General features: G+C 32.8%; 4 protein-coding genes and 1 pseudogene across 6 annotated transcripts; 1 reads left to right on the top strand and 4 right to left on the bottom strand.

The window, feature by feature from the left end:
* Positions 1 to 1,301: 1,301 nt before the first annotated feature.
* LOC140812390 (thaumatin-like protein 1) lies at positions 1,302 to 2,907 on the bottom strand. The gene is made up of 3 exons (XM_073170670.1): positions 2,555 to 2,907; positions 1,776 to 2,436; positions 1,302 to 1,587 (listed from the first exon to the last, which is right to left on the bottom strand). The coding sequence occupies exons 1-3, from the start codon at positions 2,613 to 2,615 to the stop codon at positions 1,371 to 1,373; spliced, it is 939 nt and encodes a 312-aa protein (XP_073026771.1). The 5' UTR covers positions 2,616 to 2,907; the 3' UTR covers positions 1,302 to 1,370.
* A 9,180-nt stretch (positions 2,908 to 12,087) lies between these two features.
* Positions 12,088 to 14,548, bottom strand: LOC140812318 (thaumatin-like protein 1). The gene is made up of 3 exons (XM_073170586.1): positions 14,212 to 14,548; positions 13,422 to 14,118; positions 12,088 to 12,256 (listed from the first exon to the last, which is right to left on the bottom strand). Exons 1-3 carry the CDS (start codon positions 14,273 to 14,275, stop codon positions 12,115 to 12,117), a joined length of 903 nt encoding a protein of 300 aa, XP_073026687.1. The 5' UTR covers positions 14,276 to 14,548; the 3' UTR covers positions 12,088 to 12,114.
* Positions 14,549 to 16,015: 1,467 nt separating this feature from the next.
* Positions 16,016 to 17,369, top strand: LOC140830483 (uncharacterized; annotated as a pseudogene).
* An 855-nt stretch (positions 17,370 to 18,224) lies between these two features.
* Positions 18,225 to 23,292, bottom strand: LOC140812115 (DNA-(apurinic or apyrimidinic site) endonuclease 2). 3 transcript variants are annotated; one of them, XM_073170357.1, is made up of 10 exons: positions 23,128 to 23,292; positions 22,928 to 23,039; positions 22,061 to 22,288; positions 21,853 to 21,938; positions 21,058 to 21,173; positions 20,859 to 20,939; positions 20,494 to 20,691; positions 20,105 to 20,256; positions 18,889 to 19,559; positions 18,225 to 18,365 (listed from the first exon to the last, which is right to left on the bottom strand). In XM_073170357.1, the coding sequence occupies exons 1-10, from the start codon at positions 23,233 to 23,235 to the stop codon at positions 18,291 to 18,293; spliced, it is 1,827 nt and encodes a 608-aa protein (XP_073026458.1). In that variant the 5' UTR covers positions 23,236 to 23,292; the 3' UTR covers positions 18,225 to 18,290. The 3 variants fall into 3 exon arrangements, with proteins under 3 accessions (XP_073026458.1, XP_073026598.1, XP_073026528.1); XM_073170497.1 differs by having other exon boundaries at positions 18,889 to 19,175; XM_073170427.1 differs by having other exon boundaries at positions 23,117 to 23,270.
* Positions 23,293 to 23,873: 581 nt separating this feature from the next.
* On the bottom strand, positions 23,874 to 25,798 carry LOC140810364 (caffeic acid 3-O-methyltransferase 1-like). The gene is made up of 4 exons (XM_073168235.1): positions 25,301 to 25,798; positions 24,907 to 25,217; positions 24,746 to 24,810; positions 23,874 to 24,217 (listed from the first exon to the last, which is right to left on the bottom strand). Exons 1-4 carry the CDS (start codon positions 25,711 to 25,713, stop codon positions 23,927 to 23,929), a joined length of 1,080 nt encoding a protein of 359 aa, XP_073024336.1. The 5' UTR covers positions 25,714 to 25,798; the 3' UTR covers positions 23,874 to 23,926.
* Positions 25,799 to 26,595: the final 797 nt, after the last annotated feature.

The raw sequence follows: 26,595 nt of genomic DNA, 5'->3' as shown, positions 1-26,595 counted from the left end.
CAACATTTAGTAATAAAATTGATGTAGCACCGGAAGTTTCCGTATTATTAACTAAACAAATTTCCATATTTATTAGTTTATTATTTGGAATTATTCTATTTTCGTAAAAGAAATTTCTATATTTTAATTGTTTCTATATTTTATTTGCATTAAAAAATATATATATATATATATATATATATATATATCTATTAGAGATGAGATTGAATTTCAAGGGAAAAAATACCAATAGAATCATTTTTTACTAACTCGTGTTTTGTGATTTTAGAGGATCATCACTTTATAATATTGATCGGACTATATATTTACAGAGTGAGTGTCATGTGAGATGGGTCAATCTTACTCATATTCACAATAAAAAATAATACTTTTAGCATAAAAGATAATATTTTTTCATATTTACGACCCGTGAGACCGTTTCACACAAGTTTTTGCCATATTTACATAAGGGGTTTTCGAAAATTTATTATCTTGTTAGTTTATCAAAATTATTGGTTTAATGGCTGGGAAAAATATTTTTTTAAAGATATTATTAATTTATAAAGTATTAATTTAGAGTTGTTTTTGTGTTATTACAGTAAACAAAACCATAATTAATCTAAACTTTAAGATTTTGTATATAATTTATACAATTAACTTTAATCAACTTTTATTTTTAATTAAAATTACATATACATAATATTTAGTATTTTAATAATCAAATAAAACAGCTTTAATTCATTTGATTACCTCATGGTTGTCCCGTCATTTTTTCCAACCTTAAAATTTAAAAAATTGTCGGTTCAAATTTGCTTAAATCATTATAAAACCCAAAACCGAAACCAAAATCGAAACCAGAACCGAATTCAAGTTATTCGCGTACAAAATCACAACCTTTATCATAATCAAAACCGTCGATTTTCGAACCACGATCGGTGTAGCTATCATAACCATGACATAACAAACTAAATACAAAAAGGTGATTTGTTATAAAATTTAAGCCACATTTTCAAAATAATAAATAAATCAAAGAAATTATATTTTTACGATTGACAACGGCTCTTTGAAAAGACTGTTGCTCCATTATTATCATATATATATATATATATATATATATATATATATATATATATATATGATCCGAAATGAAGTTCGTATTAGTTGATTTTAGAGAGGCACAATCAATCAAAAATCAATGTCAACTTTTCCTATATTTTGCCATTCACCCCCTTAAATCCCAGATATTTCACTTCACCCCTGGGAAATCCCGATGTTTCAGTAACACCCCAATAATCCATCCATTTCTTCTTGCACGACAAAAATTAAGCCTTTGGCTAATGAATTGTGATTTTATCGATGCAAGTTTAGTAAAATGAACAACAAAATCAAAATTACAACAGAAGTACTACTGTGGAAGCCAGATGTACGAGGACTGATGCTATTTGAAAGGCGGAACGAAAAGAACTTGTTCTAGCAGAGGCCCCAATCGCCAAATTTGCCAACCACGACCTATCCGACAACATGGGTTCCGGCTCAAATCCAGCACCGGAACCATCTTTTGGCCCGGAATCATTTGTCGTTCCGTCACTTGATTTCGACGATTTTTGGCTGTGATCAAAAAAATTTGTTGTGAAAATCGAGAGACATACCATATAGAATGTGATCATGCTCAAGAACTTTCTATTTTATAAATAATATCATTATAGTTATAAGATAAAATAATTAGAAGTGTAAATATTTATTCTTATAATTATTATGACAACTTGAGTTGGACGTGGTGCATTGAAGAGCTGTACCTAGGGTGGTTGGGACAAAAGGTAATTAAATAGTCGGCGGCTGTGCAAGTGAAGGTGCTGGTGGCATCATCGTACGCGTAGCTGTAAGATTTCGGGCACGCATTCTTGAACACCTGCGAGTACGCCGACGGCTTGCACGTCGATGGAGACCCGTACTCCCCCTTGCAACAGTACTCCGGCGTGCCATAAGCATCGCAAGCGCTTCGGCACGCGCCGCCGTCATCAGTCCTAAGCTCCGCCGGGCACAGCCTGTTCAGGTCCTCCACGCAGCCTGTGGATTTGCATTGGCCCGAGCCGCCGCTGGCGTCCACCATCACTGGCAAATTGTAGCCGTCCACGAGGCTCACGTCGTAGAAGTCCATGGAACCCGACCCAAGGGTGAATTCCGCCAGCGTGGAGGCTGTGGAACCAGCCCCGTTGCACCCCATCTGGCCGGAGCCGCAGTCTCCTGTGGCGCAGGAGCCACGGTCAGAGCCGTCGAAAGTGCACCCGGTTCTACCCCAGAACCGACCCGACCAACCGGTCGGAGCCTGGAAGGCCCGTGAGCCGCCTTTGGGTAGCTCGAATCCGGTGGTCTCCATGGGGGGATGGCCGAGAATCGCCGGCCAAACCGTCTGAGAACACTTGTTTAAGAATGTAAAAGTTGAAGCATCAACCACTCCTGCATGGAAGCAAACATCATCATCAAAACATCCAATTTTACTGAATCAATCTCGTCCCAAAATCTTTTAACCAAAAAGTGATCCCAAATTAGTTTAGAAAATCCTCTATATGTGTACCTTTTTGTTGGAAAGAGTAGAGCAGAAAAATGGCAAATAAAGTAGTACAAGAAGAACCCATGACAGATAGGCTTTAATTCTATGAAATTTTAACAAATTAAGAACAAGATTGAGATGAATGGCGGGGTTTTTCCGGCGGCTCCGGCGGCAGCGTATGGTGATTCGGCCGGTCAGGTGTAGAAAAAGAATGTGCAGAAAGTATATGAATGGAGAGGAGTCAATGGGAGGGGAATCTTGATTATCTTCGATATGCTCCTAATTATATGTAATTTACAAAAACGATTCACCACAAAGGCATAGTACCAACGTTCCTTGAATAAAATATATTTAAAATATACATTTGATCAAATATTAACAACATATTTCATAATATAAAATAATATGGAAGAAACGAATAATATAAGGAATAATATAATAGTGGAGGATGTTGAGTGCTGCTTTTTTGTTGTATTTCCTATTATAGGTTAAAGTATAGAAATTTAACTCGTTCTTGTATAATATCCCAACTGAACAAAAATTCGATAAATTATATATTTTTGGGTATAATTATCTCAATATATCGAAACATAAGAAATTTTTTCTGTAAACTCTTTCAAACATTCTAGTTAGCTTGAATTCCCTCATCTTTGATCATGGTTTTCGATAACGGGGTTTGCTCTTGTGCTTATGGAAGAATAAGATCTAGATCGTGGCACGACCAGACTCGATTATGAGGACATTAACGTCGATCTGATTTTGTTTACAATTCTATAGCAAGCATTTATCAGCTTCATACTTTACAAAAATATTAACTTCAATTTTCTAGTAGGGCACCATAGAGCAAAGTCCTCATTGCGACCTAACTTGTCGATCAACTACCAAAGAGAATTTAGAGGCGACTCTTATAAGCTAGAGAGGTGATTGTCATTTATGTAACATTTTATCACATGCTATCAAATGTGTATCACTTTGTCCAGTATAGAGCTTATCTTCTGAGGTTTTCTTTTGCATACGATATCTAGCATCATTTTGTCCAGATCCAAGCACAGACTCGCATAAGTGCAACTACACAATAGACTCTTTTAGCAATTATTCGTATCAGTCACGTTCTATATATAACTTTGTTATACAACTCTTTATTATAAATAATTTTAAATATTTATTTCAAACCGACATGTGTATTAGAGCTGTTAAAATAGATTGACATGACCAGACGATTCAACGTATCAATTTTTAGTTATATCTAACGGGTTGAAGGGCTAGAGTGTGTTGGCCCGCAACTCGACAAAACCCAACACTTGGTGGAGCCGGTGGGACGGTCGTCATTTGGGCGGATTAACAAATTTCCAACCTATGCAACATGTAGATTTGACGCTGCAAAACATGAGGAGCAATCTGATGAGCCTAACCTAATTTGACAGCTCTAGATGTGATTTAAATATCACGCATATAATTTGACAACAAACATGACTTTTTATTAGAACAAAACATATCTAAATATATTTATTTTCATATAATTAGCACCAACCTAGAGAGCTATGCCACAAGATTCATTGTTTAAACCACTTTTGCGAGCCTCTTCTCGTACTATAAAATTTTGTAATGATCAATGGAATTATTCAATCGGAGACACTGAAAATTAAATATTATTTTTGAATATCTTATAATTTTAAAGTGTTTATATTACTGTCCAAGAATTATGTTTGGTTGAAATTAAAAGGGACCCCAACTATAGCTACTACTAACTACTTGTCTATGATGCGACGCGAGTGCTTTATTATTAATGAAATGAAAATGCAAATCGGGCAATTTGGAAAAAAATACATCTGCACATGATTTACTTAAGATTCAGTACCTATCAGTTTTTTTTTCTATTTTAATACCTGACAAAAGACAAACTTAGTTTTTAGTACATGTTTCATGCATTTTTACCTTTTTACCCTTATAATTAATAAAAAATATATATAAATACATATTTTTGTTTGTTATCTTCTCTTTCCACTCATGATCGATGCATTTGGATGATATGTATATTTAATTTAAAAATTTTTTATTTAAAAAAAATAAATTCACAACTAAGAATTGAACTTTTTGAAATACTTAGTTTTACTTACGAAATACTTAATTTAAATTTTAAAATACTTAATTTAGTAAATTAAATACTCAGAATGTGTATTAAAATACTGGATATTTGAATATACAACGCAAGTTAACCAAATGCTCTCATTTCCATCCAAGATGCATTTGGATGACACGTTCATTTCATTTAATTATTTTTTTACTGTTAAAAAACAAATTGCAACTAAGCATTGAAGTTTTTCAAGTACTTAGTTTTACTTGTGAAATACCTAATTTCAGTTTTAAAATACTTGATTTGGTAAATGAGATACTCAGAATTTGTATTAAAATACTAGATATTCAAATATGCAACGTAAGTTCACCAAATGCTCGCATTTCCATCCAATATGTATTTGGATGACATGTTCATTTTATTTAATTATTTTCTTTATTTAAAAAACAAAAACAAATTCGCAACTAAGCATTGAATATTTAGAAGTATTTACTTTTATTCGCGAAATACATAATTTCAATTTTAAAATACTTGATTTGATAATTGAGATACCCATATAAAAGTTAATAAAATACTGGATATTTTAGTAGGCAATGTAAGTTCACAAAATGCTGGCATGTCCATTCAAGATGCATTTGGATGATATGTACATTTCATTTAAATATTTTTTTATTTAAAAAACAAATTTGCAACTAAGCATTGGACTTTTTCAAGTACTTAGTTTTACTTGCGAAATACTTAATTTCAATGTTAAAATACTTGATTTGGTAAATGAAATACTCAGAATAAATATTAAAATACTGGATATTAAAATATGCAATGTAAGTTCACCAAATGCTCGCATTTTCATCCAAGATACATTTGGATGATATGTTCATTTCATTTAATTATTTTTTTTATTGTTAAAAAACAAATTTATAACTAAGCATTGAACTTTTTCAAATACTTAGTTTTACTTGCGAAATACCTAATTTCAATTTTAAAATACTGGATTTAGCAAATGAGATACTCAGAATAGGTATTAAAATACTGGATATTCGAATATGCAACGTAAGTTCACCAAGTGTTCGCATTTTCATCCAAAATGCATTTGGATGACATGTTCATTTCATTTAATTATTTTCTTTATAAATTAAAAAAATCGCAACTAAGTATAGAACATTTTAAAGTACTTTCATTTAATTATTTTCTTTATTTTAAAAAATCGCAACTAAGTATAGAACATTTTAAAGTACTTACTTTTATTTGCGAAATAACTATTTTCAATTTTAAAATACTTGATTTGGTAAATGAGATACTCAGAATGCATATTAAAATACTGAATATTCGAATATGCAATGTAAGTTTAACAAGTGCTCTCATTTCTATCCAATCTATATTTGGATGACATATTCATTTAATTTAATTGTTTTTTTATTGTAAAAAACAAATTTGCAACTAAGCATTGAACTTTTTCAAGTACTTAGTTTTACTTGTGAAATACCTAATTTCAGTTTTAAAATACTTGATTTGGTAAATGAGATACTCATAATGAGTTTTAAAACACTGGATATTCGAATATGCAATGTAAGTTCACCAAGTGCTCGAATTTCCTTCTAAGATGCATTTGGATGACATGTTCAAGGATTTTTCAGCAGCTACAAAGCTTTGAAAGAGAAAAATAGGCTTGAAGCGAATGTTTGAAGATTCCAGGCAATGTTCTTCGAGAGAATAGCCTCTGATAGGAACGAGTAGCATAATCCGTGGATTTACAATTTACATAGAAATATGAAGTCAGATACCCGTCGATAGTCATAGTCCAGTAGGTCGAAATAAAACGACATGCAATTCACCCTTGATAAATAATTAAAGAGATTTAGTTACTTCATTAAGTTGAATTAGTTTGATATAGCTTGAAAGGGCATGTTCAATTGGATAGGAAATCTCTTCGAAAGAATAGATCATTGTCGAACGAATTAAGTAGATTAGCGAGGGGTAGGTGAACCGAGATTCTCAACAAATTCATTTCTCATTAATCTTTAATCAATCATTCTAGCTTATTTATTTCATCATTTAATCATTGAATCATTTCATTGAGTTTTTATTTAATAATTGTAGTAGTAAACAATCATCTGAAATATCGCTGCTAAAAATTGAATAAATGAGAATAATAATTGAGAAATACAGTCCTTAAAGGAACGATAATCATACTCTTGTACACTATATTATTACTTGATATCGTGCACTTGCGATTATTTCGAGCTTGAATATTATTAATTTTTACTAAGAATTTTACAATGAAGGATTTGCTCGATCACTAAGCATTGAACATTTTGAAGTACTTACATTTACTTGTGAAATACCTAATTTTAATTTTAAAATACTTGATTTGGTAAATAAGATACTCATAATATGTGATATAATACTGGATATTTGAATATGCAACTTAAATTCAGTCATGGTTGGTTTTTCCAACTAAGATTTATTAAAATACTTATTCATGTCATTTAAAGAAATGAACACAGTTCATTACTAATCGTGGAGTAAGAGTAAGTTGTTTGTAGATCAAAATAAGCTTGTTTGTAGATCAAAATAAGCACTTACTTTTAACAAAAATATAGTAGCATACTTGTCCCGGAGTAAAAGTAAGTTCTTTCTTTGTATATCGAAATAAATTGTTATTTTTATTTAATGAGGAGTGATGAACAATGTATTTGTTAAAATTTCAATTGCATTGAAATTTCATCATGATGAATATTAGAAATATCCAGTATTTTATTACATATTCTGAGTATCTCATTTATGAAATCAAGTATTTTAAAACTGAAATTAGGTACTTATCAAGTAAACTAAGTACTTTAAAAGTTTCATGCTTAGTTGGGAATTTGATATTTTTTTTTTTACAAAATAGACATCACATGAGAATGATATGTCGTCCAAATACATCTTTCGAGGAAAGACCAATAATTGGTGAATTTACGTTGTATATTCGAATATCCAGTATTTTAATACCCATTATGAGTATCTCATTTATCAAATTAAGTATTTTAAAATTGAAATTAGGTATCTCGCAAATAAAAGTAAATATTTGAAAAAAATCAATGATTAGTTATGAATTTGTTTTTTTTTTTTTTTTTTACAAAATAGATATCACATGAGAAGGATATGTCGTCCAAATGCATTTTTCGAGGAAAGACCAACATTTGGTGAACTTACGTTGCATATTCGAATATCCATTATTTTAATACCTATTATGAGTATCTCATTTATCAAATCAAGTATTTTAAAATTGAAATTATATATTTCGCAAGTAAAAGTAAGTATTTGAAAAAATTCAATGCTTAGTTACGAATTTGTTTTTTTTACAATAAAAAAATACTTAAATGAAATAAACATGTCATCCAAATACATCTTCAATGGAAATGCGAGCATTTGGTGAACTAACATTGCATATTCGAATATTCAGTATTTTAATATTCATTCTGAGTATTTCATTTACTAAATCAAGTATTTTAAAATTGAAATTAGGTATTTCGCAAGTAAAAATAAGTATTTCAAAAAGTTCAATGCTTAGTTGTGAATTTGTTTTTCTTTTAAAAATAAAAAAATATTTAAATGAAATGTACATGCCATCCAAATGCATCTTGGATGGAAATGAGAGCATTTGGTGAACTTACATTGCCTACTAGAATATCTAGTATTTTATTAACTTTTATGAGTATCTCAATTACCAAATCAAGTATTTTAAAACTGAAATTAGATATTTCACAAATAAAACTAAGTACTTGAAAAAGTTCAATGCGTAATTGCGAAATTGTTTTTTTAAATATAAAAAATAATTAAATGAAATGAACATGTCATCCAAATGGATCTTGGATGGAAATACGAGCACTTGGTGAACTTGAATTGCATATTCGAATATCCAGTATTTTAATACCTATTCGGAGTATCTCATTTATCAAATCAAGTATTTTAAAACTGAAATTAGGTATTTCGCAAGTAAAACTAAGTACTTGAAAATGTTCAATGCTTAGTTGCGAATTTATGTTTTTAAAAATAAAAAAAAATAATTAAATGAAATGAATATGTCATCCAAATAGATCTTGGATGGAAATACAAGCACTTGGTGAACTTGCATTACATTTTCGAATATTCAGTATTTTAATACCAATTCTGAGTATGTCATTTATTAAATCAAGTATTTTAAAATTGAAATTTAGTATTTCCAAGTAAAACAAAGTATTTCAAAAAGTTCAATGCTTAGTTGTGATTGTTTTTTAAATAAAAAAATATTTTAATTCAATGTACATGTCATCCAAATATATTTGTGAATTATGAGTGGAAAGAGAAGGACTAACAAAAATAAGAATTTAAATAGTTTTTTATTAGTTAACAATGGTAAAAAGGTAAAAATACTTGAAACAAGTAGTAAAAACTAAGTTGATCTTGTGTCAGGTACTAAAATACAAAAAAAAACTTGTGGGTACTGATTCTTAAATAAATCATTGGCAGATGCATTTTTCTCAAAATTACCGAATTCAAAAATATGATTTTTATTTTAAATATTTTGTCGATGAAATAAATAATATTATCTTATATTATTATATTTATTTTTAGTAATTATTTATTTGTCAAATTTCGCATCATCTGAAATATAGTTAAATGGACCTACTTTCTTATATACACCCACAATATAAACATAAATGCTAGTGATTTATGGCTTCACCAACTCCAACTAAATAATATAGTTCAAACACTAATTATCTTTAAATGCTAATAGAAAAATATGCCAAAAAAATCTTCACTGCTTTTCAATTTATAAGCTGACTGCAAGTCCTTGTGTTCTTGCTTTTTTTTATCTGTCAGACGAGTCAACTCTACCGATATTCACAATAAAACGTAATACTCTTAACATAAAAATTAATATTTTTCCGTGGATGACCCAAATAAGAGATCTGTATCACAAAATACGATCCGTGAGACAGTCTTACACAGGTTTTTGTCCTCCAATTAATTGGTTCATTTTATTGTGAAAAAGGTTTCTCAATTGGATAAAGATTTCTTGAGCTTTTTATCGAATCTTTTTATATCTATTTTTTTTAAAAAAATAAAAATAATTTTCTAATTGAATTAGTTCTCTTCTTTATTAAATATTTTCATCTCAGAAAAAACATTCCTTTCCCAAAAAGCTCCCGATCAAATTTGTTTCTTGAACTTTTGCATCTCTAAAATGCCTATAAAAAAGATAAAGCCTTGTATTTATTCGGGTAATCTTACAAAGGAATTTGCATGATAACAAATTAACAATAATACTAATATATGATAATAAAAGCAAAGGGTAAAAGGAAAAAGGGGAACAAATGGGGGAAGGGGGGGTGGGGGGGGGGGGGGGTGGGGTGGTTTATAAAATTCAATGTAGAAAAGGGTGGAGATTTATTTGTTTTCTCCGTGGAAATTTAATATTTTTGAAAAATACAAAAATAAAAAGGGAAATAAAGGAAGAGATCTCAATTCTATCGAAGGAGACAGAAGTTTTTTTTAATGGGAAAAACAATGCTCGTTTTTGCTTCTCAAGGCTTTATTTAGTACAAAAAATTAATGTACATGTAGACATGATTACTAGAAAAATATAAAAATAATAAATTCTTTATCCACATTTTTTAATTTTGTTTTCAAGTTTGTCGATGAGGCTCGCGACTGACATGAAGATAAATAGAGTAATATATGTAAGTATAATATATGCATTTATGATAAAATATCTATCCGTTTTCTCAGAATCTTATTTTATTGAATATTTTTCTAAAATAGAAAAAAAATGGTGATTTTTAATTAAAGACGATTTATCGTGTAAACAAACCAAATTGAACTAAATAAGGAGAAAAAAATCTTTAAGGTTGATTTTAGCTCGAATTAGATATATTTTAGTCAATCTTGTTTCAAAGTTCAAGTCATTTAATTTTTTTTGCTCGAAACTAAATATTTAAAAGCTAGAAGAATATTTTATTTAATATATAATTATATTAAAATAATAAAATATTAACGATTGTGAGAGGTTAACGAACTATTAAAAACATAATAATTTGATCTCGAGTTACTATCATTTTCGGATATAAATTTTTCTAGCAAATTCGATTTGTTTGCATCTGGATCTATTTTTTTCTTTGTGGAAAATAATATTTTTACATGGAAATGAAAAAGTTGAGATTTTTTTTCCAATAAGAAGACAAAAAAGATAGGAAAATATTCAATGTTGCGGTGATTTATAAAAAAATAAGGAGATATGTCAACTCAAATGTAATGCCATAATATATCAAAGCATCTTATTATTTCCACACTTGAAAACATCATCTAAATTGGTTTATATGTTATTTTAAGATAATAAAATCAAATTCTTCAAAAAAGATGCTTATGACATCGTCGTGATGTGGTTGATTCAACAAATGGACCCTCCCGTAACATTAAATTTAACTTTTTCGTGATTTACAAATACTGATACATTGTGATCTGATTTGATCAATGAAAAATATTAATTTTTATGTCAAAAATATTGATTTTCACTCCAAATACAAATCAGGTCGATCTATCTCATGGATATTGATATGTGAGATTGTTTCAATGACAGATCTCAGACCCGGCTCGATCAATTAAAAATATTAATTTTTAATTTAAAAATATTGATTTTCACTCTAAATATAAATCATATTGATCTGTATGACAAATATTGATCCGTGAGATCATCCATATAATATTTTAAAATTATGAAATGTTAATTATTAAAAGAATTACTAAATTTAGACAATTTTCATCCTCAAGTTGAATTTTTGGACCCATACACGGCCTTTTCCACCATGTTCATGTCATGGAAGAGGCAACCCCAGCACGGAAAGCCAAACGGAGAAAATAAATTAGAATAAAAACGTTAATATTGCTGATTAAATAATTGATTTTATTTTTATTTTATTAGAATATTGATATGACATAAAAGAAACTAATATGACACCAAAAATTACTAAAACGAAATAAAACAATTTAAGATGTGTGACGCCATATCAGTATTCCGGTAAAATAAAGAATAAAGACCAACAAAAAAAAAACACAATGTTAATAGATATTCTCTATATTTATTAAGATCAGTACCGCGGAGGGCTTTTTACTCTTGCTACTTTTTCTATAGTTTTAAGAGACATTTGTTGCAATTTGTACATATTTTTTTATGACAGTTTTGATATTGCTTTATGTAATAGTCAAAATAAATACTTACAAGAAATCAACTAAACAATATATATATATATATATATATATATATAAAATTCATTTTTGCAATCGGTGTCATACCATTTTTGGCTCTCTCTCCCTTCCAAAGCAAATATGCTTCAAGATCCACAAAACCATCCAAAAATGGCGGAAAGCAGTTTCGGGTCGGGCTTCGTTTCCCTAGTAGTTATGATCCACGATCGTCATGCGGAATCGGAGGTCCCATTCATATCGAAGCCCACCAATCACAAGATACAGTAATGGGCCTTTGTTGCGCCTAGTTGGGTTGAGCCCATAACTGCCAAGAAACTGATAGAAAGGTGATGAAAACGGAAGCGTAGGCCCAATAAGAAGGAGCACTTGATGACAACGAGGAGTCACTGGACCCACTTATTTTACCTCCACTTGATTTCTTATTACTGCACAAAATAATTACAATTATTATTATTAATACAGTATTATTATTCTATATATCCTCCATGCGAACTCTAATAATTGAAATTAAATGCCAAATTATTTTAGTTGCATGGGTTGTACGCAACGCAAGTTAAAATCATCCACATCGCAAGTTGGCTAAGTTTATGGTACAGAAAGACTGATTACCCACATATCTCTAACACCTATATTTTAAATTCACGTAACACGTTGAGAGAAGCATAAAAAAATCCAAGGAGGATCAAAATCAGCGATACTCTACCAAACAAAAGATTGTCATAGCTGAATAAAAGGGAAGTTTGATGATGATACTAATATCATATTTTTCTATAGTTTCAAACAACATTTGATGAACAATTTAAGTTGTAAGGGAGTGGACACGGAGCGGTCGGCGCCTCTTTTCTTGAAAAGACCAAAGTCGGGACAAATTACGTGTCCAATATATTCACATATTTTTGTCACAATTATCATTGCCAGATTGATATATTTATATATATATATATATATACATATATATGTATAATATAAAGTAAAATTGGGTTTAATAAATAACGTCTAAAGTGGAAAGCTAATTATTGGTCTGTTGGTAGGCATTTCATATATGTAAGAAGGTGATTAATTGAGGTTAGACAAATAACAATGACTCATAATTCTAAGCTAAGGTGTGTTGGCCATAATCCACGTTTACAATCTTTAATTGTTTAGATTAATGTTTAGCAAGCTATTACTTCTTGGAATATAAAATTAACAGAACCATCTTGTTCTTTTTTTTTTGTCGCAACATAATCAAAATATTTATAGCAAGGTATTTCATTCAAATGTCTTTTGGAATTAGTGCTTAATGAATTTTTTTTTCCTAAATTAGAACTATATCCTAAAATTAAATGCATGTGTTCTAGGAAATCGATGTAGTGCTAAAAATTGTCCAAAATTTATGAGATTTATTTGAGTCTGAGAAATTCCACGACATTATTGAATTCTAGGAAACTTAATAGTTGTCGACTAGAATTAGATAACAAAATATAGTATTAGGACTGCACGTCATAATTATGGAACAAAAAAAATGCGAACTTGACATGAAAATGTGGCACTGAAAAGAAATTGATGGAGCAATAAATAAAAGAATACTTGGAGCATAAAATTTATCACCTGGCAGAAGGAGTAGGGCAGAAGGTGATGTCGTAATCTGCAGAAGCGCACGTAAATGTGCTGCTCCCATCGTCGTAGGCATAACTGTAAGCTCGTGGGCACGCGTTTTTGAACAATTCCGAGTACGCGGTCGGCCGGCAAGTATCCGGCGTCGCGTACTCTCCGCTGCAGCAGTATTGAGGATCCTCGAACGCCTCACAGGCGCTCTTGCAGGCAACGCTCGCACCGTCGTCGTTCGTCACCTTCAAATCAGAAGGGCAGGCAGCGTTTAGGTCGGCTATGCACCCCGTAACCGTACAATTCCCTCTGTCGCCGTTCTTAGGGACCACTAGCATAGGAAGATTGTAACCGTCCACGAGGCTGACGTCATAGAAGTCGAGCCCGTCTGCCCCGTTGAGCGTGAACTCCGCCAGAGTAGCTGGAGGCTCCGCTCCACCGCCGCTGCACTCCATGTTCCCTGAGCCGCAGTCGCCGGTGACGCAGGTGAATTTTCCAGACGTGGGGTTCTGGGAACAGAAAGTTCGTCCCCACATGCGGCCGGACCATGCGGAAGGGACGGGGATCGGAACCGAGCCACCGGGCCCGAGTGCGAATCCCGTGGTCGAAAGCTGTGGAGTGCCGGCGTTGGATAGTATCCCCGGCCATACTGTGTAAGAACACTGGTTCACAAAAGTAAACGTCGCTGAAAACGCCCCGCCTGGATTCAAGAACAAACAAATCAACCATCAAAGCCAATATTCAATAACAAAACCGATCACAATAAACCAAGAAACAGATGAAACCACAATACCTGAGATTAACATGATGAGCCACGAAACAAGGAAATACAGCCGTACACGATATGCTATCGTCATATTTCGTTAAATTATGGGACAAAGAATGAAGGAAGAAAGTGTGAAAAGAAGTGGGTGTATAAATTAGAATCATATATATAGGCCGACAGAGCGAGGGAAGAATGAAACCGCCATTGTTGATGTGTTAGGTCGGCAAGTATGGTGACTGGTTAAGATTAGGAGAGCTAATAGGTGAATCGTGGGGGGGTTTGTCAGAGGCGTGGCGGAGTTAAATAGGCTGATGGATTCAACAAGGAAACAAACCTAGGGAAATATTTATTGATCACAACGATGGAGATTTATCGAATTTTAGTACTCGTCTCGTCTCGTCTTAATTATAACATGACAAATCACGCATACGCACGCACGCACACACACACATATATATATATATAATGATAGATTTAATTTTTTTTATATAATCGATATTTTTAGTGAATTTTTTAATCAGTTTGAAGAAGTATATATAATTGAGATCAAAGAAATTCAGAATGAAGTTATAAATTTAGGTTCAATTTTTTTTATAAAACTAGTTGATCTATAATATTTTTTATAATTCATTTGATTTATATTTAAATGAGTATCAAAATATAATTATAAGAAATAGTAAGGGACTACACTGTAATTTTGATATATAATTAAAAAATAAAATAATAAAAAAATGACAACAACGGGAATTGAACTTATAACCTAAAGGTCAATAAACAATGACTCTATCTGTTTAACTACATATAATTTGCATTAAAATTTTAACATTTTATTAATATATATAATTACTAAAACAGACTATGACACCAAAATTAATTATTCTAAGTATTTCAAATTTAATAAAATAGTACAGATATTAAAATTTTATTTTCATTCTTAATTTTATTATCATAACCATGTTGTAAGTATAAATTTATAAAAATGAAAAGGCTGTTTTATCAACAATATATGGTCGAAAATTGAATTTAACTGATACTAATCTCACTAATATTTATTTATGTAAACCAAGTAGTTTGCAATGATTGAGTCTGATTTATTTAAAAGCCCTTAATGATTAGTCCATAATTGTGGCGGGCCTTGGGAGAGTCGGAAGGGGTTTGCATTTACTTTTCATTGGGCGGCGGGTGGGTTGGGTCCATATGTCGTACGAGAGGGTACTCCTCCCAATGACGGTCACAGATTGGCCAGAATTCCTATTCCTATTTTAAATTTAATCAAATAATATTAAATAATTAATACGAAATTATTTTCAATTTAGAAGACTTCTTCGATTTAAAATTCCTTGATATTTTGAAATTTGTTCACCGAAGATTGGAGCAATTTGTTCCATCTTTCTCTAATGCTCCCACCAAGTATTATCTATCACAGTAGATGAAGTAGATTGATGTCCCATAACTTTGCACAATCTTAACGGCGGTATTTGCCTCATTCCAAAGCATTAAGCTCTTCTCTGCGGCTTTTCGACATTTTGGTTACAAGTAGGTTTTGTGACTTGGATACATAGACGTTTTAGACGCAAATGTAGTAACATAAGGCTATAAGTTTGCTTAGATGGTCGATTCAGTTGTTTCAAAGCTTATCAATAAACAGCGGGATTAGAACTGTTGGGGGATAATTTCTTCACCTTCCGAATATTTTACTATGATTTCTGGAATTTGGATTGAAACGAACCTTACATTTGTTTCTCGACATTGAAAATCAGGCAATCTTGTTGCTTCATGATTAGGGAAAGAGGAAAAAAGAAAATATATGCCAGTTTTTGAAGTTAAAAAGATGATTCTTTTCTTCCCTGATATTATATGCTCCTCCCCTAGTTTTGATTTGATTTCATTTGGTTTACGGTTGGTAGCGGTAAATCTAAAATATAAGGAATGGGAGGGTGAAGGGCTTGAATCAGTTAGGAATAACTTGCCAGAAACTCGGGTTTTTTCACATGATTTGTTATCTAAAATTTCTCTAGCCGAAACATCTTCAGAGTTGGGTTTCAATTAATTCATTGAAATAAATCGTAGGAAGGAGTGTTCAGAGATTCCTGGGCAAATCTGAGAGCCATGGTCGAACCCTCATTTGCCGAAAGATATTCGATCAATCACTCAGACTACCTTCCTAAGGCTCATGTCATTGCATGATCTGCTGCAACTGGCATCACAAAAGAAGATGTATTGACTGCTCAAGGCCATTTAATCGAGTATGATTATCTTGTCATTGCCACAGGCCCTGTGCACACTGGCGATTTTACAAAAGCTGAGAGGCTTCATTACTTCCAAGCAGGTAAAATTGATAAACAACTGCAGAAAGCTGTTATTATATCTACTTGTCATAACAATTCAACGTATTTGTTGGTATAAGCTACATCTTGTATACCATCAGATGAATCAAAATATATGTGGGTTTTGTATGAAATGCAGCTGGGATCTATATGTATAAAGATGTGATATATAGGAGTATTTCTCCCTTTGTTGTATAGAATCCCCTCAGTGAACTCAGTCGAGGTGAACTCCTTGTTTTTTTTTGTCTACTGAAATGGCCTGAATTTAAAACTATGACTCACATTTTGGCAGTGATGGTATAATTTTCTATTGGTGGAGTATTATGTTAGGCTGTTAGTTAGTATGGTGCATTCATTTATACATATGATTTAACCGAGTGAACTTCTAGATGATATCCACAAAAATATCATAATTTGGTGGATTTGAGCACTTAATTTCATACTATTCTCTCCTTGCGTCTTTTGAGATTCTTAATCAAAATACACGAAATTTAACGCTGATTCATTGCTGGCATCTGACTTTGCTAAGTATGTGTATGGCAGAGCAAGAAAAGATAAAATTTGCCAACTCAATTTTGATCATTGGAGGGGGGCCGACTGGTGTAGAGCTAGCAGGAGAAATCAGTGTAGATTTCCCTGATAAAAAAGTAACACTAGAGCACCGGGGGGTTATTGGAATTTATGGGAGAAAAGGCGGGAGAAAAAGAGTTAAATTGGTTGAGTTCAAAGAAAGTTGAAGTCATTCTTGGCCAATCTGTCGAGCTGAACTCTCAGTCTATGGTTTTTATGAAATATACTTCGGTAAGAACTCTTTCTTTTGTAATATGGTATTCTTTGTCTAACAAGATCTTGAAATAATGGATTTCAAATTATTTGTTAATGCAAATATCAATCCAAACACAGTGTGAAGGCAACATGTTGCCGTTCTTAACGATGTTATATTTATCATCTTAATTAGATAAAAGAGAGAAATAATTTATATGTCAAGAGTAATTACATTAAAGGGTATTTAATTTAATTTTAAAAAAGGGTCGCATAAAATAGATCAGTATTATTGCTTGATATTTTTATATAACCTTTGGGTACAAACTTGTGTTTAATACCAAGGCCAGGGCAGATCTTGTGAGCGTTTCTAATCTCAAGCTCTAAGCCCTTGACAATAGATGTGGCTCCAAGTGACTTTTTAGCCTAGCCCGATATGGACCCAGTCTAAACAGTGGGTAACCGGGTTATCGGTGATGGTGGTTGGACCAATGGATCAATTCTTTAAATACAAAATAAAATATTTTGTTGTATAAAAAAATATGCTTGATAATTGACATTGTCACCTTATCCATGCCCATGGTTGTCATTTCTTGATGTGTCATTTACTTTGAGATAGCATCTCAAACCAAGCTCTTCGCCTTCAATTGCATAAGCTATTCAAACGTTGTATATTGCCCTTCTGCTGTTGCAAGGATCACACAGTTCCGTGCTCCAAGCAACCAAGCCCCAGTTGTGCACAGGCTAACCTCAACCATAACAAATTTGGAACCATTTTAGAAACTTGCGAGTTCGCATAATCATGAACTTGGTTAAACAAGACAGCATAGCATGTCTGGTTTATTTTGTTCATTATGCTACAAAGCTTTTGATTCTCATGTATCATGTACACAATTGATACTGTTTGAGAGGACTTACCGCTGAGAGCAGAACGCATAGCTGTAACACATATTCATAGAGATCACTATGTTGCAACTGAGTCGTCGCACTTTAATAGCCACCCAGTCATCGATATTGTCATCGTTTCCCCTTTGAGTTTGAAGTTGCCCATTTGAAAAAACCACAGTTTGCTTCAGAATTAGATGCAGGTCCCTGAGATTTAAGAAAATGCTCGTAAAAAAGAGAGAGATATATTTAAGAGTGTTTCAATATTAGATTACAGCTCCATCAGCCCAAAAACTGCTTGCATCAGTCCATAAGCAACTCACTGCCCCCACAATCAGGAAACTCCACATGAAACAAATGTAAAACAATGCTACTAAATAATGGTCACTTCAGAATATTGATGACCGATCAGCACCAGGGATAAAAGCACACAGAAGTCGATCATGATCTTTTGAAAAGAATCGGTCTTTATGCTATAAAAACAATGTGGGGGATATAACGCAACAAATTTACTGTCAGTAAGATACATGTACCAAGAGTAAAAGAAAAAAAAACAAAAATTCATCAGTGTATGGCTGTTATCTGAACTATCTTTTTATCAAGTGTCAATGGGTTAAGCAGAAGTCTAGAAGATCTCCAAGGGTTCAGGTAGGAAATATTTTCAAGAGAGGCAAGACAGTTGAAAACTAAGTAACAAGACAGGGAAAACTGAGTAACAAGACAGGGATACCTCAGCGCGGGCACAGACATAAAATCGTCGCCCTATATTAGGTCCAGATTTCTTCACCACTCGAGGAACACAAGGTTCCTTGTGGCCCTTACAAAGAGGTATGCTAGTTTGCATAATTTGCTGAATCCTTTGCCACTCAACTAAGGCCAAACCATTCCTTTCTTTTTCTGAAGGTTGAGAGGAATCATCTTCTTGAATTGAAGTCCCTTGTTCCGACTGCAACTCAGCATAATGTTGAGCACCTTCATCCAGAGTTCCATTCACTTCAAGAAGAGGACTCGACATTTCTGCTTGATTAAGCTTCTTATCAGCACAAATACTGTCTGAATTATCAATTACACCAACTGTTTTCTTGAAATATGATTTAAGTGAAAGCTGAGATAACTGGCTTTTCCTTGTTTTTTTATTACTTTCCACAGTGGAAAATGATTTAGATAGCTCTTCAGTGCCATTAAAGTCATTAGATGATTTTTCACAGAAGCCTTCAGAAATATTGCCCGAAGATAAACCTCCGTGCTTCGTCAAGGTAGATGAAGATGCACTACAGGATTGTAGAGATCTTTTCATTAGCTGACTGCAACATTTACTAGCAACTCTCTCTTCTAACATAGAACTGGATCCTTCAGACAAGCTAACATCTTTGGCAGGTTGCTTTCTCTCTAACATTGACACTGTACATAATAGAATTTATTGATAAATAATTAAATTTTTTCCCTGGTATCGATCCCCAATTTCTATGAACTAATATGAATATTTACCTACTTCACAGAGTCACAGATTTCTGCGTACTAAGAATTTAAAATTTCAGAACAATTGTAGCCTTAACTAGAGGACAACTTCCAGCTATATTATTGCAAAATAGTTTGACATATGATGATAACCACCAACAGGAAACATAGAGCACCCCGGTACATTTAAATTAAATATGTTAAAAAAGACGGACATCGATTTCCCAATGTGATCCACACTACTCACATAATCAGACTGAAACTCGTACACCAAAGCACATTAGTGACACATATCCTATAAGCTACCTTTTTACGTAAAGCCAACATAGTCAGGGACAAGATCCAGCAGGAAGGAGGCAGCCATCCAGGAAAGTTTTAGAATTCATGTATACTTTCTCCAAAATTTGTATACACCCCCCAAAAAATACTTCGACACGCAAACACGTAATTCTAGCACATAGAAGTATAAATGCTTAAGAAACTCACACCTAGTGTCTTCTGGAAACCATAGACCTCGGGACAATATCTACTAGATAGTGAAGGTGTATTGTGCAATGGTATATTGGGGATCCCCGTCAAGCATATATAGACGGGAACATGATCTGAGCCTTCCAATTTGACATTTCTCCCCGCTTTCCACCTGAAAAGGTAAGACTTTTAAGTGCAAGTTGGTGTGCTATATTTGTAGAAAACCAACGCTGTGATAATAATAAAGTGGAGCTTGTAATTATGACTCAAATCCCCAGGTGCTAAATTTTTTTGTTGTTCTCAAGGAATATCATAATTTTGCATCTCTAACTCATTTCAAATGCTGAAATACTGACAAAGAATCGCAGTATCACAAAATCCCCTTCTGATTAAAAAGATTCTCTCTTACCTAGGTGTGTTGCCGGGTTTCCAACGTTTGAACTGCTCTGATATGTCACACTCTTCAACATGACAATGCACAAAGCTATGGCACTCATTTTGGTTTTCATGTAAGCATGGTCCAGCTATAAGAATGTGGTCAATACGTGACCCAAAGTTGAATTCCTCTGCACCGGAACTAGTTGACCAACATGTGTAGGCTTCTCTTCTACAATAATTTACAGAACATAAAAGGGGATGACACACAATATAAGCAGGAGACGAAAGTCGCATCATATATCAAAACACAGTACAATGTTGTTCATCGCTTACACTCCAACCAAACTTAAAATATCCTTCTACACAAATAAAACAACGAAGTCAAGAAATTATAACCTGTCAGGATGTTTCTCTCTAAAAGCATCGAAAAAAGGCCCTCCATTTCTCACCAGCAAAGATCTGAACCAAGTTCTAAACCTGCAAGACGGAATCAAGTATAAACAATTAACAATCTACTTGCAGTATCAAATCGAATACAAATATTTGACCAATGAGCCAAATGTGTATTAAAAATAAGAGCCATAAAACAACTCACTCATTTTTGTCAAAATTTGGTCCAGCATCACAACGGTCTATGGCAGCAGGAGCAATGTTGAGATCCCCTACAACAAACACCCTTCGTCCTTGCCTCAAAAGAGATTCCAATCTTCTCTATAACAATATCATATTCATATTAATATGAGAGCTTAAAGTTCATATCCAAGATGAATAATATGTACAACTCATATCATGTCATACACGAGCGACCAGCCAGAATATTCAAAATACAAATATAACTTCTACTAATGATGCTCATGGTCCTGCTAATGAACATGGTGACAACAAAAAATATCATGTGGTGGTATACAAAAAATTCCTTCCATTTTCTGTACCTGGGTATTTATCATTTTTATTTGACACGACTCTAGTGATGTTGGTCAGTTATAAACTCCATGATACTATATAGTAACTTAATTAAAGAAAATAAACAACGAAGAGGGAATGGTTTAGCAGGGCCTGCAAACACAGCGATTCTTGCTACACTTGGATTCCGATTTAGAATCCGCTTGGGCCTTTAGAAACAGCATTTCTAATCGCCAATGTTGATTCATTTTACCATATACTAACTCATTATCAGATCTTATAAATGAGCAAATGACTATTTGGAACTTTACAATATGGAACAGACTATTACCCTACGCCAATATAATCAAGAGATTGAATTAAAATTCCCTTAGTTTTATATAAACACAGAAACATGAGTACATGACATAACCAACAGATGGCCATATACGGCATACTTGATTATTCATCAATCAAGACATCGAAGCATAAGGCATAATAGAATCACCTGCAGTATGCTGAAAAAACTGAGCTTGAACTGGATTCTTTCTGCGTCATCACATCCAGCTCTAGGACCATAAACATTGAAAAGAACTGCATGCATTCATTAGTTACCGACATAAACTAAAATCCAGTGTTGACACATCTAGAGAATATATATCACATGAAGAACATCAATCAATGCAATATCACTTTACCGATATTATGCAACTCACCAAAATGCCCGTGATCAGTTACAATACAACGTCCTTCACCGTCAACTTTCAGGAGCTCTACAGTGGAAAAGTCTTCCAGGCCTTCCACTATTGATGGGCATTCACTTTTCCTTGATCCAAACCCTGGGGAATTCCCAAGAACTCCAGTAAAGCCCTCCTCTGCAGAAACTGGTAAAGCTACTTCGTCACTAGAAAATGCAGATTTGACACGGCAAAATGTCGCCACTCCTAGTTGCACAAGGAAAAGAATATTGATCATAAGCAGTAATTTCTAAATGCAAGGGAAAGCACATCAATGCAGGACAAGGTTAGTAACATTAGGAATAACAGGAAGAGCTATGCATTATGCATGTAGAAGAAGTATGTTATCCAAAAATGTGAAAGGTGACAAAAAATGAGTAGGAAAGTACTGATTTTAAATATATATAGAATTTGGACCAAATGTCTTCACATTTTGATTAAACAATGATTAAGCAGCGGCTCAAAAGCTTCCTCGCAAATTTTTGTACCAGTAAACGATCATGACAGATTCAGGAATTCAAACACACATCACACGGTATGTTCTTTTTGTTGTTTACAAGCCACTAAACTAAATGTGGCAACTTATAAGTAATAAACACCAAATACAACATAAGTATGTAAAAACAGTCTTATTCTTAGGTAGTGTTTCCAAGAGCTTATGTTAATTGCTTTTAATCTTCCAGTCAATTAAATGAAATTGTATTCAGAAGCTGAGAAGTAATTAAATCAAGCTCTCGCAAACAGTACCTTAATTAAGCTGGACAGACGCCAAAGCTAGAAACTTTACCAGCCTTTATAGACAAAAATAATACACGAATTATTAGTAAAAGGAAAAGCATTTCTCACCGGAATATCCACTTCGCCCTTTGTCAGAAGTGCGAGTGCAAGAGAAAAAGGATTCATAACCTTCCGCTCGCACCAAATCCGCTCTCAATTCATGCCTCGATAGCTTCGTCTCCTGCATATAGGATCAATGAAATCGATACAGCAATTATCAAAGAAAAATCAAACCCACATACAGAAATTCGTGATTACGTTCAAGAAACCTGGAAACATATAACATCGCCGTCAAGAGAATCGAGCAGCCTGCGAAGAGAGGTGTACTGCGAGATTCTATGCCTCAGCCCATTCACGTTGTACGTCACTATCTTCATTCTATCAATGGGCTAGCATCTCGGCTTTCGCCTTTATTTTCTGTTTTTGGTAAAATATGATTTTATGTGAAAATAAATAAAAAATACTAGCTTTCTTTTTTCATTGAATAATATTTTATAATAAATAATAATAATAATAATAATAATAATAATAATAATAAATAAATAAATAAATACTAACAAATGTGTTCATTCAAAAAACAAAAAAAAAAAACAAAAAATAACGTGTGGTAATAAATTTGTAGTATATATCATGTTAATTTTTTATTTTCTTCTTAACTTTTAATTTCTTTTACTGGCCGACAGCCAATCTTTATAATTCTTATAGTAATAATAAAAACGAAAATTTAATATATTAATATCATAAAATGTTTATTTTTTAGGAACTAAAATGTTAAAGTTAATAGAGAATAATATGTTGTATTTGAATAATTAGATTTTATATTGAAAGTTTGTTCTTTTATTTTATTTTAAAAATCCTAATTATCATATGAAAATCAGATGCGACAAATTATAAGATTAAAATCCCAAACATTGTATGCTGACACTAATATTGCTCTGATAACTTACAGAAGCGTCACAAAGTTTTATTTCTAGACAATGAAGATGATATTTGAACAAATTGACAAACCAATCACAGAGAATTATGTCCTTAGCAAGTCCAAGGTTTTTTAATTCAGACATAAAATTTTCATTTACGGAATTCCAAGACCCAAAATGGGAGAACACTGCAAATTGTGTGAGATTCTTTGAAACCAGCTTGTTTTGCCAATGCATGAAATTCTTTTTCTGTCCTCTCCTTTCCACCGGGGTTAAAGGTTAACATAGCCACATCAAGTTGGAAATTACATATCAGCCCTTCGCTTGGGGTCTCTGGGAGGATGCCTTCTAAAACAATGATTTTTCCACCATCCGGAAGTGCTTCGTGACATCTTTTCAATATTTTCAAACAATTTGTGTCACTCCAGTCATGGAGAATCCACTGTTGGTACAATAAAAGACATGACAAGATGAAAATTCTATTTATAGACATGAATGTTTGTTTATTTGCGATTTTGATCATCTACGTTATCGAATTTCGGTCTTAGTCACGTGTCTTCCGATTTTTTATAAAGTTAGTTATTTTTCAAGTGGAATGTTGATATGAGACTAAATGCTTCAGTGCCACATTGAATTCACATCAGTAAGACAGTTGCACGCAAAAAATTTGTTTAAAAAATCAATATTAATAAATTTAACAATATAAGTGTCCAAAATTACAAAGAGAAAAAAAATGCAATTTTCTCATTTATTTTCCATACTTATATTTTTTGAAAAACATATTTCGTACTGTAAGTCTAAGCATGTAATGTCGGATTAATTTATTGATATAGTGTTATAGATTCAAATAAGTTCCAATAGATTATATTTAATTATCTACAATTTTATAAAGTAGGTGATTAACCATTGCTATACCAAAGCCTAGTAATGCACATTGCTGGTAGTGTCTCTCCTGTTATGACAACTTCACCTTCATAAAAATGGCGTCGGCTTTCGGCAAGCCGAGGAACATGTCTCCACCAATATTATCCACACCTGCGTATATATATATAATAGGCCAACTTAAGTTTTACCCCAACCAGATAAAATCTTTTAAAAATAAATCAAGAAATGATTCTCGATATCTCATACCAGCAAAAGACGGGGCATTAAGAATAACATGTGGCAAATCAAAGTTAATGCCCCTTATAGTTGGATGTTTGGATATGATAATGTGCAGTGAAGCTCCGGTTCCACCTCCAGCATCCACCAGAGTCTCTATACCCTTGAATCCGTCGTACGTTTCAACAAGTTTCTTCATCACAATTGTCGAATTATTGGACATCCCGGTGTTAAAAACCTTGTTGAACGTAGGATCTGTGGCCATATATTTGAATACGCTCATTTTATGTGCTTTCTTGAATGCATTTCCTCCCTCAAGAATTGCATCTTTTAGATAATTCCTTCATATATCATTGATTAAAACATATTATATTCCATCGAACATCTAGCAGGTAGTTAAATATCGAAACGAAATGAAACCTGCCTAGACTCCAAAAGAGTCTTGTCTAGATTCATGATCAACAAAGGGCCCAGAGAAACTCCATCATCATTCTTAGTGTAGAACTTGCAGACAGGAGCCAAGGAATATAGCCGCTCAATGCTGCCATCGGGCATCGTTTTCTCTTTGCAATTTAAAATAGAATAGCTAGCCAGCAGGCGAAGGATTCTGTCCAGCATGTGGTGCTTGTCTGGATTGCCGGAGGGGAGTTCTGTGGCGAGTTCTGCTGGCGAAACAAAGGCGTCGGGCCCCTTCTTCTTCACAAGCTCAAGGAGATCGAGCTCGACCGCGACTTTTAAGGCAAAAGGTAGTACAGAAGCACTAGCTAGCTGCATGGCGAATAAGAAAGTGGCATCCTCTTCTGCAACATCCATTGTTGAACCCACTTTGATACTCATTTTCCTTTCGGACGGTCGAGGGTTGTTTGGATTCTGCGTTTAGATCAAGGGGAGAAGAGCATGTGTGGTATGTTACTTGTATCTGATAATTGGGAATATACCACTGGCACAAAGTGTTGATGTATATATATAGACTTGTTACCCTGCACCCCTTGGGTGTAGGGTACACTAGGTGTCTGTACAGCTGGCGTCCAGCCGTGTTTTTTTTTTTAATTTTTCTTTTAAAAAACATTTTTTTATTTAATTAACATATATATCTTAGACTTCAAAATCCACATTTTTCGTGATCAATATTCGAAAGAAGAATTTTTTTTTTGCCATTCACGCATAAAAAATCCGAAATCGAAGAAATCTAGAAATATAGAAACTGGGAGTAAATCTATATATATGTATATATGTATATATATAGACACACAGTTAGTGTTTTGTTATATATAGAGACACACACTTAGTGTTTTGTGCCATACATAATAAATTTTTTGTGCTCGATGATTTTTATGTAAAAATATATATTATTTTTCTAAATTATGATAATTATAAATTAGAGATTAAATAAGATTTATCGAGATAATTTTAATTTTTAGATAAATTAGATAAAAAATCGAAAAAATATAGAGATGTATACAAAATTTACACACTAATTATTTCACACCAGCAAAGTTAACTAACAAATATTATGAATCGTAAAACTATAAAGAAAATTTGATGTCACATTCATATATCAAAGTTAAATAGTATGAGATGTTAAATTTAATAATATAATATAAATTATTATATTCTTAAAAATATTTTAATAGTTATTAGGAAAGACACGCAGACCTAAATGTGTTTTCGACGAAAAGATTAATTTATTTTTTAAAATAGAAAATATCAGGAGAAGTG

The sequence above is a fragment of the Primulina eburnea genome, chromosome 1, assembly GCF_022965805.1.
Source record: "Primulina eburnea isolate SZY01 chromosome 1, ASM2296580v1, whole genome shotgun sequence".
NCBI lineage: Eukaryota > Viridiplantae > Streptophyta > Magnoliopsida > Lamiales > Gesneriaceae > Primulina > Primulina eburnea.
Note: the sequence above shows the minus strand (reverse complement) of the source record. Positions and strands in the feature narration are given on the sequence as shown.

Coding starts and splice junctions, on each gene's coding strand:
- LOC140812390 (XM_073170670.1), bottom strand. CDS start 2,615: ATGGGTTCTTCTTGTACTACTTTATTTGCCATTTTTCTGCTCTACTCT. Junction 2,437..2,554: donor CTACTCTTTCCAACAAAAAG/GTACACATATAG, acceptor GCTTCCATGCAG/GAGTGGTTGATGCTTCAACT. Junction 1,588..1,775: donor TTTTGTCCCAACCACCCTAG/GTACAGCTCTTC, acceptor TTTTGATCACAG/CCAAAAATCGTCGAAATCAA.
- LOC140812318 (XM_073170586.1), bottom strand. CDS start 14,275: ATGACGATAGCATATCGTGTACGGCTGTATTTCCTTGTTTCGTGGCTC. Junction 14,119..14,211: donor GCTCATCATGTTAATCTCAG/GTATTGTGGTTT, acceptor TCTTGAATCCAG/GCGGGGCGTTTTCAGCGACG. Junction 12,257..13,421: donor TGCCCTACTCCTTCTGCCAG/GTGATAAATTTT, acceptor TATTTTGTGCAG/TAATAAGAAATCAAGTGGAG.
- LOC140812115 (XM_073170357.1), bottom strand. CDS start 23,235: ATGAAGATAGTGACGTACAACGTGAATGGGCTGAGGCATAGAATCTCG. Junction 23,040..23,127: donor GCGATGTTATATGTTTCCAG/GTTTCTTGAACG, acceptor TCCTATATGCAG/GAGACGAAGCTATCGAGGCA. Junction 21,174..21,852: donor GTTTTTTCAGCATACTGCAG/GTGATTCTATTA, acceptor ATATTGTTATAG/AGAAGATTGGAATCTCTTTT.
- LOC140810364 (XM_073168235.1), bottom strand. CDS start 25,713: ATGAGTATCAAAGTGGGTTCAACAATGGATGTTGCAGAAGAGGATGCC. Junction 25,218..25,300: donor AAGACTCTTTTGGAGTCTAG/GCAGGTTTCATT, acceptor TGATATATGAAG/GAATTATCTAAAAGATGCAA. Junction 24,811..24,906: donor TAATGCCCCGTCTTTTGCTG/GTATGAGATATC, acceptor ATATATACGCAG/GTGTGGATAATATTGGTGGA.